We start from the raw sequence: 15,548 nt of genomic DNA, 5'->3' as shown, positions 1-15,548 counted from the left end.
ATCAATAAGACTTTTAATTTTATTCTAAACAAAATGTCAGAAAACAGTGAAAATACTACAATCCCCCTATAGTCAGATTGCTGGTTTTGTCTGTCCAACAGTTCAAAACCCAAAGCAGCAAATTCTCACATTTGAGAAGCTGGAACCAGCAAAAAAATTATAACTATTGTTTTTTTCATGAATTACTAAATCCCCTAAAGCCAAAAATGGTTCAAATCCACATGGCTATTTTAAATTCTAGTGGACATCTCAAAGTTTCCAAAGATACCAAATACGTCTGGCTGAACTTTGCATAAAACGATGCATACGACATGTGGAGTATTCCCATTTGATTAAATGATGCAGCCATAAAAAATATGGAGTCTTGTGTTTGAATATTTTACTTCAATAGAAAGTTGGAACAAGCTGTTACAGACAGATGGGAATAAGGTGATTTTAATAACATTAAAGCTACTTAACAGGATTTAAAATGGGAACACTGTAATCAAAATAGTTGCTTATACTGTACATTTTCTGTTGCTATTGAGTCCCTATTAACACTGTGAGATACACGCAGATAAAAGCAGTCTCTCTGTGTATACTGTACATGTGTGCATGGTTGTGTGTATGTATGCAGTATTCACACTCACACTCACTTAGAGACTGCTGCTCCTCCAAGTAGGCCGGCCGGTGGCCCGGGGCTGGATTTTGGTTGCAGGCAGGGAGCATGGTGCTGCGAACAGGGGGACTGGGTGTGTGGCTTTGTCAAGGCCCATCAGTGTCCTTGCTCTACTTACTCTGCATCAACACTTAAGGGTGTGTGTGTGCGTGTGTGTGCATGTGTGTGTGTGAGAGAGAGAGAGAGAGAGCAATGGGGGTTGCAAGCAAAAGAACATGCTGCCATAAGGGTTTTGGCTGAGATGAGACGTATTGTGTATGTGTGTGTGTACGTGTGTCAGTGTGTGCATGTGCTGAAAAACGGAAAGGTTCTCATTCTGGTGAGTCTTTTATGTACTATGTTTAGTGTGTGTGTGTGTGTGTCTACATGTGTGTGTATCACAGTGGTCCTGAGGCCTTTATTACAGTCTTGTTGGTTCAGTGGACTTAAAGAAGGCAGAGGTCTCTCTCTTCTCCTTCTAGAGAGTGTGTGTGTGTGTGCGTATGCGTGTGTGTGTGTGTGTTAACGTGTGCCCCTGTACAAGCACACGTCTCTGAATGCATGTTGGACATTTGCTGAGGAGTGACCTAAATCTGTCTGCCGTCATTACCTAACAAGAAGACGGAGAGAAAAGCGAGTCACAAACAAACACACGCAAGCACACATATGTAGCTGTACACACACATGCACACCACTTGCACACTGACACATACACACACACACACACACACACACACACTTTGGAGAGACCGTCATGCTGGATACTGTGCACTCACTGCAGCGGCAGATTGGAATGCTAAGCAGGCAAAAAAATAAATAAATAATAATAAATGTGATGCCGTGCATGATGCAGTTCAGCCTCCATCCTCCCTTCTGTCCAGGGCCAAGAGTTCAGTCTATTAGGGAATCACATTACTGTTGTTCTCTTGTATCTCGTCCGCCTGCCTGCGTCCCGTATGTTCCCTCGTAAAACTCCACAGCGCAGCATCACCCTCTGATCACCTGCGCCCTCAGTCAGCTGTTTACCTCGTTACCCCTGCTGGGGAAGAGATCGTCTGCACGACATCATTTATTTAGGATTACTGAAAAGTGGCCTAAGCTGAGCCCAGCCCTCTGCCTGCCCGTGTGTGCGTGTGCGTGTGTGTGTGTGAGTATGGAAAGATTAAGACTCTTTTATGGGTCAGTGGCCACTGTTGCTCCAAGCTAATTACGGACTTAAAACACGTACTCACATGCGTGTGCTTTCACTCACAAACACGCACAGATACACACACACCCAGCACATCTCTCTCTCTCAGACTGCACTGTGCTATCACCATGGTAACAGCAGATGGAGGGACTTTTCGCTGCACCGAATGCTCAATTGTTATCTATTTCTCTCTCTCCTTTCTGTCTATCTCTCTATTATGCTGTCCCCCTCCCAAACTGCTGTGTTTTCTCACGTGCACTCTTTCACTGTCAGTGTGTTTCATAGACCATCCTACACACACACACACACACACACACACACACACTGATCACACAAGGAGAGGGTGCACTTCCTCAATCTCACACTTCCACTGCTTCCTCCCCAGGCTCTCCTAACGCGGCTGGTGGTGTGACGCCCTAACTCTTCCTGCCCAGCATGGCTGTGTCACTGTGGTTCCTGGGGGTGTGTGTGCTCACTCTGGCTCACATCGCCCCCTCCAGCCAAGGTAAGCATCACGGCGCTGAGGTAGTATCATGTCTAAAGGTGTAGATCCTGGCACAGCAATCAGCAGGATGATTCACAAAAAAAAAAAAAATTGAAAAAGGAAGCAATGGATGATGCCAGTGCTGCGTAGATTTGCGTGACTCAAATATAAGTCATTGTTTTGCAAAGTCTTGACAAAGTCATCGTGAAAAGTGGAACTCAGCCCACTGCCTCTACAGAAAGGCAAAGTCATCTTGTGACCTACATAAACAAAAGCTTACCAAAACATTTGAAGTGTGCAGCTTGCCAAGGGGAGCTGCTTCAGAAGCCGCCTGCCTGTCGCTCCTAGTTAATAAACAATCAGTCATTCAGCACCACGGACAGTTACAGTACACCAGTAGCATACTGATCACACCGACGTGTTCCCTTTAAGTGTGGGTTTAATCCTGAAGCATGCAAACATCTTTTCATGTGTACATGATACTCAACATGATGTGAACAACCGGATTAAGGTAATCGTAATGTGATTTTCTACAATAAACATGGTTTACATGGATTAATATGGCAGTCAGGTGAGTTTACACACAGAGAGATGTGACAAAGTGAGCCTTTCAAAGGAAATAAAATAAAATAATAAAACCTTGTTCTCGTCAGTTTGTTGTTTACCGAGCATCTGACAGCCAGTAGTATAAGCTTCATCCTCCCCACTGAATTAAAACACAAGATATTGTGATGCACCCACGCATCACACATCACATGCAGGTGTCACAGTGGAGGTGCAGTGTGATTTATGTCAACCGTCACACTCTGTTTGCATCTGGGAATACTTTCAGTGTAAACTTACACACATGTCTGCATTTTAAAGATTTAATTGAGTCACACATGAGGTGTTAACAGTGCAGAAATGTGTGTTAACTATGTTATCAGCATGTTTAGATTGAGGTAATCAGAGTATGGTGTTTAAATAGATAGATAGATAGATAGATAGATAGATAGATAGATAGATAGATAGATAGATAGATAGATAGATAGATAGATAGTCACTTTATTGATCCCAAGGGAAATTCAAGTTTCCAGCATCACAGTTCCATAGTACAAAATATGTTAGTAAAAAGGCAGTAAACACAAAAAAATATACCAGATATAAAAATACAAGGTGATGAAGAAGAAAACTGTTAAAAGTGAATATAGTGCAGGGTAACAGCTGTGATACACGACTATTAAAAAGTGAATATAGTGCAGAAGAGACTGTTAAAAGTGAATATAGTGCAGAAGAGACTGTTAAAAGTGAATATAGTGCAGAAGAGACTGTTAAAAGTGAATATAGTGCAGGGTAATTCCAGTAGCTTAGTCTATGAAAGTGCACTGTGCATTATTATTATTATTTATTATTATAAATGACATTTATTGTAATTAATTACAAATGATTAGAGTGTGTATCAACATACCTGCTCTGTTTATATCATTGTCTTGGTGAATACTCGATTCTGATTGGCTGCAGGATGTCCATCCAGTAGTTCCAGTGAAACTGTCTGTTCACTGTTTCTAAATTAATGCGCTGGCTCGAAAAAAAACACCCTGAATATTTTATTACAACAGAGAGTGTAACGTTAACTAGTCCCACAGAGCCTCATCCTCTGAACACCACAGGGTGGCAGCACACAAGCTGCAAGGAGTCAGTTACTATGGTTACACTTAACGTAGCTATGTGCTAGTGTTATGCTAATCATGCTAATTGATTTGGGGACAAGACTGGATAGTTAACGTAAGCTGGTCTTATTGGTAAAGCTAGCCCTACTCTTGTCAAGTTATATTTACTATTTTTTTCAACCGTACGCAATGTCATTGACTTTTAATCTTGCTAGCATAACGTTAGTTTGTGTTTGCAAAAAAAAAAAAAACTGATTTCCAAAGTCAGAAAGAATAACTGAGATGATGTCATCAGGGTTATCTCAATTTAGGCTTTCAGGCTATACATGTATAGCAGACCCATACAAGGGACTAAGAGTCAATATATCTCAGCCTTTTTTTTTTAATTTGTATCTATTTATTTTTCATTAATTATTTTTATTTCTAATTTAATTTAATTAATTTATTTGTATTTTTTTTTTCTCTCCATTTTGTTTTATCCATATTTCATTTTAATTTGTTTTGTTATAAGGAAAAAATATATATATATATATATAAAACAAATCCTCAACTGGCTGGTCATGGGCCATACTGCCTCAACACCAACTGGGCTCCTCCATCTCCTCTCTCGTCACTCCAATGATAACTGCCTATGGATAGAAAAGGGCAAAATCCCTGAGCTATCAAACCAGGCTCGCAAATTTACGATACGATATCTCAGCCTCTGCTGCTTCAAATGTGACCATTTGTTTGGCCATGCTAGGCTAGTGGTGTGGCTCTGTGGATGGCAAAGTCGGTTCACCAGTTTGGTCCAGACTGGAACTTATAACAACTTTTGGATGGATTGCCTCTGACTCAAGTGACAACATGAGGTTGATATTTGTGGTTTTCAGTGCGATGTCTCAACTGTTGCTATGAAATTTGGTAAATTTGAGGCTTAGCATCAGCATGTTAGCACTGTAATGTAATTGTTCAGGTTCAGGTTCAGGTTCAGGTGACTTTATTTGTACTCGTAGGTAGATTTGTTTTGCAGCAAAAATAGAGGATGGCATCCGTATTGACACTAAGGTAGAGCGCATACCAGAGACAGACAAATCAAAAACATGACAAAGAGTACTCAAAGGCTTACTGGGATCAGGACCCAGCAAAAAGAAGAAGGCCACAAGAACAATATAAAAAAAACACTGAAATATCAGGACAAAAAAGACACAATAAAATGAGAAAAGGGATAAACTTGCCATAATATATGTGCAAAAGCTGCTAGGACTTATTTAAATGAACAATTGCAGCTGGAACAAAGCTGTTCCTGTAGCGCTTTGTTCTACACCTTAGGACCCTGAACCTCCGACCAGATGGGAGAAGCTGGAACTCACCAGTCAGAGGATTGTGAATATGTTAGCCTGCTGACGTTAGCATTTAGCTCAAAGTACACCTCGTCCCTCCCCCAAAATAATGCAAGACTAAATTGCTAGACTGACATTTAGCTCTTCATAGTCTGCTGCCTATAAATCACATTATTCCTGACTTTTTGGAAAATTCTTTTTATTCCTTTTTTTCCCCCAAACATTGCATAACAAACATAACAAAACATAACACCAGTGCCATAATACAAAAAAAATGATATCTTACATTTAACATTTAATATGTACATACATATATACAAACATATACATCGCCTCTCACTCCCACACAGAGACAGGTCCCGCCTTCTTCCCACCCCTAGAGATAAAGTTACAGAAAAAATAACATATAAAATATTTTTGAAATAATTTAATTAGTTATAATTAAAAGTAATAAGTACTACAGTAGTATAGTTCATGGTGGTAAGATAGAAACCTTAATAAATAAATGTATTACTTGATTATAAATAAATGTAGAGAAAAGAATTAATAATTAAGTAAATACCCTAGAAAGGTTAAGAAGATTCTATATAAGTGATCCATGGATCCCATATCCTGTAGAAAAGCTGTGGGCTACCTCTTATAGCATAGGTTATTTTTTCCTGACTTTATACAAAGAGACAACCAGATTAATTTGCTGTCTAAGTAAATCAACTGGATTCTCCAGATCACTGCAGTCTGAAGACAAAGTAAATGCTAATTGTTCTTTTTTTCTTTCTTCTTCTTCTCATCTTATCCCCACCTCTAACCCCTCATGAGCAGCTATGTCCCGGGCCGCCATGCCCTTCGGGCTGCTGCGCAGGGAGCTGGCGTGCGAGGGTTACCCAATAGAGCTGCGCTGCCCAGGAAGTGACGTGGTTATGGTGGAGACCGCCAACTATGGACGCACCGATGACAAGATCTGTGACGCAGACCCCTTCCAGATGGAGAACACACAGTGTTACCTCCCTGACGCACTCAAGATTATGGCCCAGAGGTGTGTATGTGCTGGGTTTGCTGACTGTGTTTGTGTAAGAGCTTAAATTATCCAGCAAAGACGCAAATTGGAGTGTCATTTCTTGTGCTATTTGAGTATGTGCAAACATTTTGGAAGCGGTTAAACCCAATCAATGAGAACATCTACTGTTTCGTACATACGGTATGCGTCCACTGCTATACAACATGCGTGTGAAATCATGTCAGAAGGAAACGTTAGACAAAGACCAATACTTGTGTTGTGCAGTAATCTCTCCAGCTGAGTCTGAGTGCCTGGCTGCACCATTAGCTGTGTACTCAGCAGTGTTTTCCTAGAAGAACTGATCAATATTCAGCGAGAGGGAGAGGGAGAGTAGACAAATGGAGTGTCCTTTGCTTCCCCTTTCCTGTCTGTTAATCACTCTCCCTCCCTTCATTGTTTTCTCTTTCTTTCATCCCTTTCACTCACCCATCCATCCATCCATCTGCTGTCCTCCAGGTGCAACAACAGGACTCAGTGTGTGGTGGTCGCAGGGGTCGACGTTTTCCCAGACCCCTGTCCTGGAACATACAAATATCTGGAGATCCAGTATGAGTGTGTCCCTTACAGTAAGTATGCATATATATATATATATATATATTAACACACATAAACACACACACAAACATGTTTACACTCAAATATGTGCATGTGCACGCAAAAAACACATAGATTTAATCTATTTTTGTCTAGCTATATTGTAGGTTTATGGTGCTTTTCTTTGTACTGATAACCTCTGATGTCGACTGTGTCCCTGAGAGATTGATGGATAGAAAAGATTTTTTTTCTCAGGGAGTGTGTGTGTGTTTGAAATACCAGATGAAATTTGAATGGAGGAAAAGTACAGAGAGGGTTAAACTGTATAGGACATTTGCATAGTGTATGTCTTCTGTATGTGTATGTGTGTGTGTGTGTGTGTGTGTGTGCGTGTGGGTGTTAGCGAGAGTGTCACGTATGCACTTGCGCGTGCATGCGTGTGTGTTTTCTTTTTCAGATTCACGCCACGGGAGTTGCTCTCTTTTCTCCACAGGAGCCTGATTGAGGGAAGGAGAGATCAGGGGAGGTGGAGGGAGGGGAAAGGGGGAGGATGGGGCGGGAAGGGAAGGGAAGGGAGGTGGAGAGCAAGTGTGGGGGGGGGTGGGAGTACGCTGGCTCTCTTTAGTGCTTCTTCTTTCTTTTATGTGAACTATAAAGTTTGTGGCGAGAATGAGTTCCAAAATCTTTATCTGTGCAATTCTTTCTTTCTATCTTTTTTTCTTTCTTTCTTTCTTGCTTGCTTTCTTGCTTTTCTTTACTTCCCTTCTTTCACCCTCTGACTTCTCTTTCTTTCTCTCCCTCTTTTTTTTCCTATGCTTGAGTAGAAGTGGACCAAAAAGGTAAAGACAAAACATTGTAGCATCTTGATCTCTTACCCCCGACCCCACCTCTTTTCTCTCCTTCTCTTCCTCTCTCCTACCATCTCTCTCTCTTCCTCCTACCCTAGGACGTTGTTTCGTAGTCATGCTGGATGTTGCCCCCTTTTTTCATTTCCTACTCGGTTATTTCCCCTCCACCCCCATTTTATCCATCTCTTGTTGTTGACACCCGTCCTTTTATCCAATTTTATCCAGGTTCTGCACCTATAGTCTCTCTTCTTCTTCTTCTTTTCTCTCTTTCTTTCTCTCTCCAGTTCCTCTTCTTCCTCTCTCGCTCCTGGTCGATCTCTCTGTCTCTTATTTCTCCTTCTCGGTCTCTCTGTGCACACACAAACATAAACACAACTGCTCACACAAACATAAACATAATCTTCGTCTTACCTTTTCTCTCTTTCGCTCTATTTCCTGTTCACGCACAAGCACCTTTCTTTCTTTCTTTCTTTCTTTCTTTAATTCCTTCCAGTCATTCCTTCCTACTTGTCTGATCATCCTCTTCATGCTTATTTTCCCTTTTCTTCCCTTATAGGAAGAGCCCCTTATTTATCTTCATAGGAAAAATAAGACCAAATGTGTGTGATTGTATATCCTTCTGGATGTGTGCTTACCAAGCACTGCTTCTGTGTGTGAGTGTGTGTGCATGCCTATTTGCATGCCAGTGTGAGACTGTACAGTATACATATGTGTTCATACAGTTATTGACATGTGGGTGGACCAATCGTTGTGCTCGGCGTAAACTAACCTGCCCTCTCATTCACTTCAAGGCAAAATTTAGCCCCGCTTTCTGCGTCCCTGATTCTACCTCACACTCTTTTTCACTCTTTTTGCACTAACCCACATACACACACACACACACATACACACACAAATACACTCACACACCTTTCATTGCAGTGTCCCTGTTGTATTACTCACCACACACACGCTAACAGTGTGTGATTTTCAACACTTTTACGTCTCTTCTGTTGCTTGCCTCTCGAGATCAGCACAGGTGTTTTAAATCCCTCTCTCTCTTTTTCTCCTCATTCTTTTTTCTTCTTGCTGCATCAACTGCATCTAATTCAATCCATTTTTCACGCATTGATCCATTTTCTCCCCGCACCTGCCTCCACTATCTTTCCACTCTTTTCTCTTCCTGACTTCCCTCCCCGCTCTTCTTCTCCCCGCCTCCCTCTTCCTCTCTTTTCTCACATCCTGCTGTCTTCCCCTCCTAATTCCCGTCTTCCAGTTTTCGTGTGTCCCGGCTCACTGCTCAGCATCCAGCCGGCCTCCTCTCTCCTGGAGGCAGAGCATCAGTCGGGGGCGTGGTGTAAGGACCCGCTGCAGGCTGGCGACAGGCTGTACGTCATGCCGTGGACGCCATATAGGACAGAGGTGCTGTATGAGTACGCCACCTGGGACGACTACCGCCAGAACAGAGTCACCACCACCTACAAGTGAGTAATGTCTATGTGCACACTATGTGTTGCTGAAGATGTGATCTTGGGCTCTGGACACTTATGATTGGCATTTAATCTATAGATTAAACGATTAATCAATTCACGAATTCACTAAGAAAAGTTAGTTTAGACTAATATCACGTCCAGTTCAATCAATTAACTTTCTTTTCCTAATCTATAATACAAATTACATCCTAATATAAATAGCAGTAGGGCTGTCAATCGATTAAAATATTTAATTGTGATTAATTGCATGATTATCCATAGTTAATCGCGATTAATCGCAAATTAATCACACATTTATCTGTTCAAAATGTACCTTAAAGTGAGATTTGTCAAGTATTCAATACTCTCATCAATGTGGGGGTGGACAAATATGCTTGCTTTATGCAAATGTATGTATATATTTAGTATTGGAAATCAATTAACAACACAAAAACGATAACAAATATTTTCCAGAAACCCTCACAGGTACTGCATTTAGCATAAACAATATGCTCAAATCATAACATGGCAAACTGCAGCCCAACAGGCAACAACAGCTGTCAGTGTGTCAGTGTGCTGACTTGACTATGACTTTCCCCCAAAACTGCATGTGATTATCATAAAGTGGGCATGTCTGTAAAGGGGAGACTCGTGGGTACCCAGGGAACCCATTTTCATTCACATATCTTGAGGTCAGAGGTCAAGGGACCCCTTTGAAAGTAGCCATGCCAGTTCGTCCTCGCCAAAATTTTGCGTACGTTTGGAGCGTTATTTAGTCTCATTCGCGACAAGCTAGTATGACATTGGTACCAAAGGATTTCTTAGGTTTTCTAGTTTCATATGATGCCAGTATCTTCACTCTAGTTTTAAAACTGAGCCTGCTACAACCTAAAAATTGAATGTTAATGCGTTAAAGAAATTAGTGGTGTCAAAACAAATTTGTGTTAACGTGTTATAATCGCGTTAACTTTGACAGCCCTAATAAATAGTGTAATTTGTATGTACACTTCATATTTTTCATAATTCTCTGTCCCAGGTTGCCTAGCCGCGTGGATGGCACAGGCTTTGTGGTGTATGACGGCGCCGTGTTTTACAACAAGGAGAGAACGCGCAACCTGGTCAAATATGACCTGCGGACACGCATCAAGAGCGGCGAGGCGGTGGTGGTCAACGCCAACTACCACGACACCTCGCCTTACCGCTGGGGAGGAAAGTCAGACATTGATCTGGCGGTGGACGAGAACGGCCTGTGGGTGATCTACTCTACTGAAGCCAATAATGGACGCATCGTGGTCAGCCAGGTACAGTAGGAGGAAAGAAAACACATCGATGATTAGAGGGAGCAAAGGAAGAAGAGTTTTATTACCGAGTTCTCTCATCATGTCTTTTTTTCTCTTGCAGGTGAACCCGTACACCCTGCGCTTCGAGGGTACGTGGGCTACCGGCTTTGACAAGCGCGGGGCGAGCAACGCCTTCATGGCCTGTGGCGTGCTCTACGCCGTGCGCTCCGTCTTCCAGGATGATGAGGGGCAGGCGGACGGCCGAGTCGGCAGCAACATGGTGGTTTATGCCTACGACACCAGCCGCGGACAGGAGCTGCCCGTTCAAATACCATTCCCCAACCCTTACCAGTACATCTCCTCCATAGACTACAACCCCAGAGACAACCAGCTGTATGTGTGGAATAACTACTACGTGCTGAGATACCCGCTACAGTTTACACCGCCACCGCCCACTAAAGGTTTGTGGAACAAGTGCACCTGTGTATATGGACATGCTGATGAAAGTATAGAATCAACAGTGTTTCCGTCCCTCCAGGTCCCCTCTCCTCTCTGATGACAACCGTCCGCTCCTACACCGCCACTGTCGCGTTGACCCCAGTGCGGCCGTCGGCCTCTCACCCCATTGGCGTCATCAACCGAGGACCCTTTGACCAGCGGCCGATCACAGCCATGGTCCCTCTGACCCCACGTCCACCTCTGCGTGTCCCCTTGGCTCCCGGGGGCCCCGGTCAGGTGGGCAGATGTGAGGGCCGGGTGGCACGAGGCGTCTCGTGGCCGTACACGCTGAAGGGAGAGACGGTGGAGAGGCCCTGCCCGAAAGGGTCACTGGGTAGGTGTGGCATGTGTGTGTGTGTGTGAGCATGCCAGTCTGTGTGTGCATGTGTGTGTCTGTATCTCGTTTCCCTTTGAAATGTAGTCGCATGTCCCCTCTTTGAACTTGCCCTCAGATGAGAGAGAGAGAAGAACACAGAGGTTGTAGTGTCAAGAGAAGCTGGGTTCGTCAACTCTTCCTCTCGCTGTGCAGCTGTCTTCCTCAGCCCAGCGCTCCCTCTGAGCAAAAGCTGTTATGCAGATTATGTAGATAAGCCTGTGGTGCATTTTCATCCAATCATGTTGAATGGTTTCGGACATGGTTTCAGCACAGAGCTTATTGTTTTCACCGGGGAATAATATAATATCACTGTAAATCATGTGTGGTGGGCGTGGCTGTTGTCTTATAAATACATTTCATTTTCAGACCTGATGTGTAACAGACGCTCTTGTCCTGTTTTTCATGAAATACCTACACAAAGCAGCAACAAAAACATTTCTGATGCTTTACTGAGTGTTCATAGTTTTGCTTTTTTTTACAGTGCATTTACTTGTTCAGTCTCAAAGTTAATCACTTGCTGGTGAAGACAGTCAAGCAAGCTAATTAGCCAACAACCCAGGTGTTTTTGTCAGGAGAAAGGAGAGTGAATATTGTACTTACATTCATCAGGTGGACTCAAACACGACTCCAAATGAATGCTAATGTTGCTTCTTGCTGGATGTGTAAATAGGCAGGTTTTTTTGCTCACACTTAACTTGGAAAGGAAATAATCCAAGTCAAGAGTTTTTCATCCTACACACCCGTCACTAAGACTTTATGGTGTGCATGAACTGTTTTGAAGTAACTAACATTATAGCCACAACTTCATAAAATGATAGTACGTGTTTATTTATTTTTATTTTTTCTTTCTTACCATATTATGGAGTCCTTCTTCACACAAGTGGCCAAAACAGCAACACCAGAAACTAAAACAAAACCATTAGTATCCATTACTGGACTTTTTCCCGGTTTACAGTTCATTTCATGAATATATTCAAATACACTCATATTTTATTGACAGCCTTGTCTTTCATTAATTATGGATGAAATCCATATTTAATAAGTGACAGTTACAGAAAAAATTGTTGTAAGTGTTTTTGGGCTGCATATAAGTGTAAAAAACATGTGCAAGGAGAAACAGAAGTGACAAACCCCCTCAGGTCCTGTAAAAACATGAGCTGTCCTTTCTCTGCAGGTATAGCTTCATATCAGTGCATGCAGTCTCCAGTGGGCTGGAGCTCCAGAGGGCCTGACCTTTCCAACTGCACCTCTCCCTGGGTCAGCCAAATTGCACAGAAGGTTAGTTACACACACACACATACATACACACACACACACACACACACACACACACACACACACACACACACACACACACACACACACACACACTGTACAAATGCCCTAAAGCCAGTCAGCAAGCAGTTCTCTCTTAAATGTCAAAATGTTTGACATTACAAACACCCCCGCCTCACTCCAGATTAAGAGCGGCGAGAACGCGGCCAACATCGCTGGGGAGTTGGCCGGCCAGACCCGGGGACGGATCTACGCCGGTGATGTCAGCATGTCCGTGAAGCTAATTGAACAGCTATTGGACATCCTGGACTCCCAGCTCCAGGCTTTGAGACCAGCCAATAAAGAGTCAGCAGCACGCAATTACAACAAGGTAAATTGTTCCTGTTGTCAGTGCAGAAGTGTACTTGACCTTTCCTGGAAATGAGAGCGGAAATGTCAGTGATGATGATTCTAACAATAGATGTTTTTCTCCTTTTCAGCTGCAGAAGAGGGAACGCACATGCAGAGCTTATGTTCAGGTAAGATAGACAGACAGATAGACAGAGAGATTGATAATCAGTAATAAGAATAAAACACTCTGTCTTTCTCTGTCAGGCGGTCGTTCAGACAGTTGATAACCTGTTGAGTCCTGAGGCTCTGGTGTCCTGGGCGGATATGAGCAGTGGTGACCAGTCCCGCTCAGCATCACTGCTGTTAGACGCTGTAGAGAAAGGAGCATTTCTATTGGCTAACAATCTCTACGAAGGCCACTTCAGTGACAGGGCGCCAAATGTTGGTACGTGGTCTCTCTCTTTCTTTCTTTTTCCTTACACGTTGTGGAAATTACCAGTTCGGCTAAGCTTTTGTGTGCGCCTGTTCCTTTGTGTGCACAGATCTGGAGGTGTACGTACTAAATACAGAGGCAGACATACAGGACCTGATGTTCCCTCACTCGTACGACAGCGACAGCATCTTGCAGATATCAGCACTGGCTCTGCAACAGTACAGCAACAATGGTCAGTGGCACGCGCCAAGACTAATCAACATTTTATACAGTGACAGCTCAGTGTTGTAAAGTATATTGCCTGAGTTGGTAGGCGGGAGACAAGTAACAGGCTGTGAAAGTACTTTTTGTCCATATATCAAAAATGCAAACATTATAAAATGTAAGAGGAATGTGCTCTTCACTGCGTCCCCCTCTCCTCTGCAGGCCAGGTGAAGCTGGTCCTCTCTCTCTATAAGAACCTGGGCTCCTTCCTGACCACCCAGAACTCAACTTTGCGCCTCGGATTGGGGCTGGGCCAGGGATCGGAGGCCAGACGTAGCAGCCTGGTGGTCAACTCCCATGTCATCTCTGCCTCTGTGAACAGAGGATCCAACAGAGTGTACCTCTCCGAGCCAGTGATCTTCACCCTCAGGCACCTGCAGGTCTGTTTGGAAATCTGCTTAGCTCAAAATTAAATGTTCTGAATGAGCAAATTCCTTTTGTGCAGAATCTGGTCACTAAGTATTAGGGTTTGGCGATATTGAAACCTCTACTGACGATATTGCTTTAAGAAAAAAAATATATACGATATTATCTTCCAAAAAAGCTGAAGGGATATATCTCTATAATATCTATGGACTGGAGACACATACATTGTGGCCACAATGTATAGACAGTTAGCGCTATTTTACACAAGGACATGCTGAGAACCATAAATCAGATCTATCAGCTGGTGACTAGTAACTGTCCTCGTACAGTCTCGCCACTGTTTATATTGTGTTACCTTTGATTGAGGGCTGATTGCTCACCGTGGGAGGAGTTTTTGTCCGGCTGCTCTTTGTGGAGGGAGTCTCCCAACATTTCCTGATTTTGCTGCTTCAAAATAAAAGCTTTTAAATAACAAAATAACAGGGGACTTTTATTGTGAAGAATATAGGAAATGAAATGTGTTTGTCACCGTTTTACAGCCCCTCCTTTGAGTAGCGGGTTGTAATGGAGACTTAAATCCCTGCCGTGCTTGGCTGACGTGCCGAGTCATGTATGGAAAAATCCTACTGTACACAGGAACTTGGCTTGCGTCTTGAGGAGTTGTAGCATTTATTCACCGACAGCCTGAACTGTACGCACACTTCACAGCTAGTTACTAGTTACGGCTGACTTCCTCTCACGTCACACACACACTCCCTCCCTCGCTCTCTCTCTATTGACTGCAAAAGCCGACACTCGCTAACTTTAAGCACACAACCTACGTTATTACTTAAAGGAGTTCGCTACTTGTATAACACATTTTAGTTTAAAAAATATCTTAAAAATACATAATGCCCCGATGCTTTGCCCCGTCGGAGAGTCATCTTAGGCCTGCCGGGCTTGCAATATACTGGCAGAATCCCTGTATTCAACATAATTTAATTTCGTTTTGTCATCGCGGACACGTGAGGACCATTATCGTGGCCAATCAATATCGTGTCTCACGATAATCTCATCATCTCGCCCAAGCGTTCTAAGTATCCTTTATACTGTTGGCACTAATACATGTTTTGGTGTGTGCTTGTCTCCACAGCAGGAGAACCACTTTGGCGCCAACTGCTCCTTCTGGAACGGTACAGGGGTTTCTGGGAGTGGCAGGTGGTCTACACAGGGCTGCCGCCTGTTACACACCAACAACACACACACGACCTGCGCCTGCAACCACCTGTCCAGCTACGCTGTCCTCATGACGTATCAGCAACCTGCTGTAAGTAACACACACCACAAACACGTGATGCGTTGAGTTCAGCTTCACGGTACATAGAAGCAAAATGTAGGTATCTCACTAACCAGACACCACTACGAGTCTTAAGAATGTTTAATTTAACAAATATTGAGCCAATATTCACACAGCATTGAAAACAGTCGTGCACAAGTTTTTTACCCTTTGTGCATTTAGCACTTGTGCGAATGTATAAATGACCTGTGTTGCACATTATTACTGCCACTTCTTTTTAGT

General features: G+C 43.1%; 1 protein-coding gene across 3 annotated transcripts in view; it reads left to right on the top strand.

Annotated features, from left to right (window-relative positions):
• Positions 1–15,548, top strand: part of LOC141764159 (adhesion G protein-coupled receptor L1) — a 34,092-nt gene that overhangs the window by 9,381 nt on the left and 9,163 nt on the right. For 2 of the 3 annotated variants that reach the window (XM_074629139.1, XM_074629140.1), the window contains exons 2-15: positions 2,212–2,331; positions 6,101–6,314; positions 6,792–6,901; positions 8,973–9,180; positions 10,205–10,469; positions 10,570–10,909; positions 10,987–11,280; positions 12,497–12,600; positions 12,782–12,967; positions 13,077–13,115; positions 13,192–13,372; positions 13,470–13,592; positions 13,787–14,004; positions 15,123–15,296. In XM_074629139.1, coding sequence (XP_074485240.1) covers positions 2,262–2,331; positions 6,101–6,314; positions 6,792–6,901; positions 8,973–9,180; positions 10,205–10,469; positions 10,570–10,909; positions 10,987–11,280; positions 12,497–12,600; positions 12,782–12,967; positions 13,077–13,115; positions 13,192–13,372; positions 13,470–13,592; positions 13,787–14,004; positions 15,123–15,296 — 2,526 coding nt within the window. In that variant the 5' untranslated portion in view covers positions 2,212–2,261. Of the gene's footprint in view, positions 1–2,211; positions 2,332–6,100; positions 6,315–6,791; positions 6,902–7,693; positions 7,709–8,972; positions 9,181–10,204; positions 10,470–10,569; positions 10,910–10,986; positions 11,281–12,496; positions 12,601–12,781; positions 12,968–13,076; positions 13,116–13,191; positions 13,373–13,469; positions 13,593–13,786; positions 14,005–15,122; positions 15,297–15,548 lie in introns of all 3 variants that reach the window. The other variant, XM_074629138.1, reaches the window with a different exon arrangement.

This window comes from Sebastes fasciatus, chromosome 3 (assembly GCF_043250625.1).
Source record: "Sebastes fasciatus isolate fSebFas1 chromosome 3, fSebFas1.pri, whole genome shotgun sequence".
NCBI classification, from domain to species: domain Eukaryota; kingdom Metazoa; phylum Chordata; class Actinopteri; order Perciformes; family Sebastidae; genus Sebastes; species Sebastes fasciatus.
This window is presented reverse-complemented; position numbering and strand designations above follow the sequence as displayed.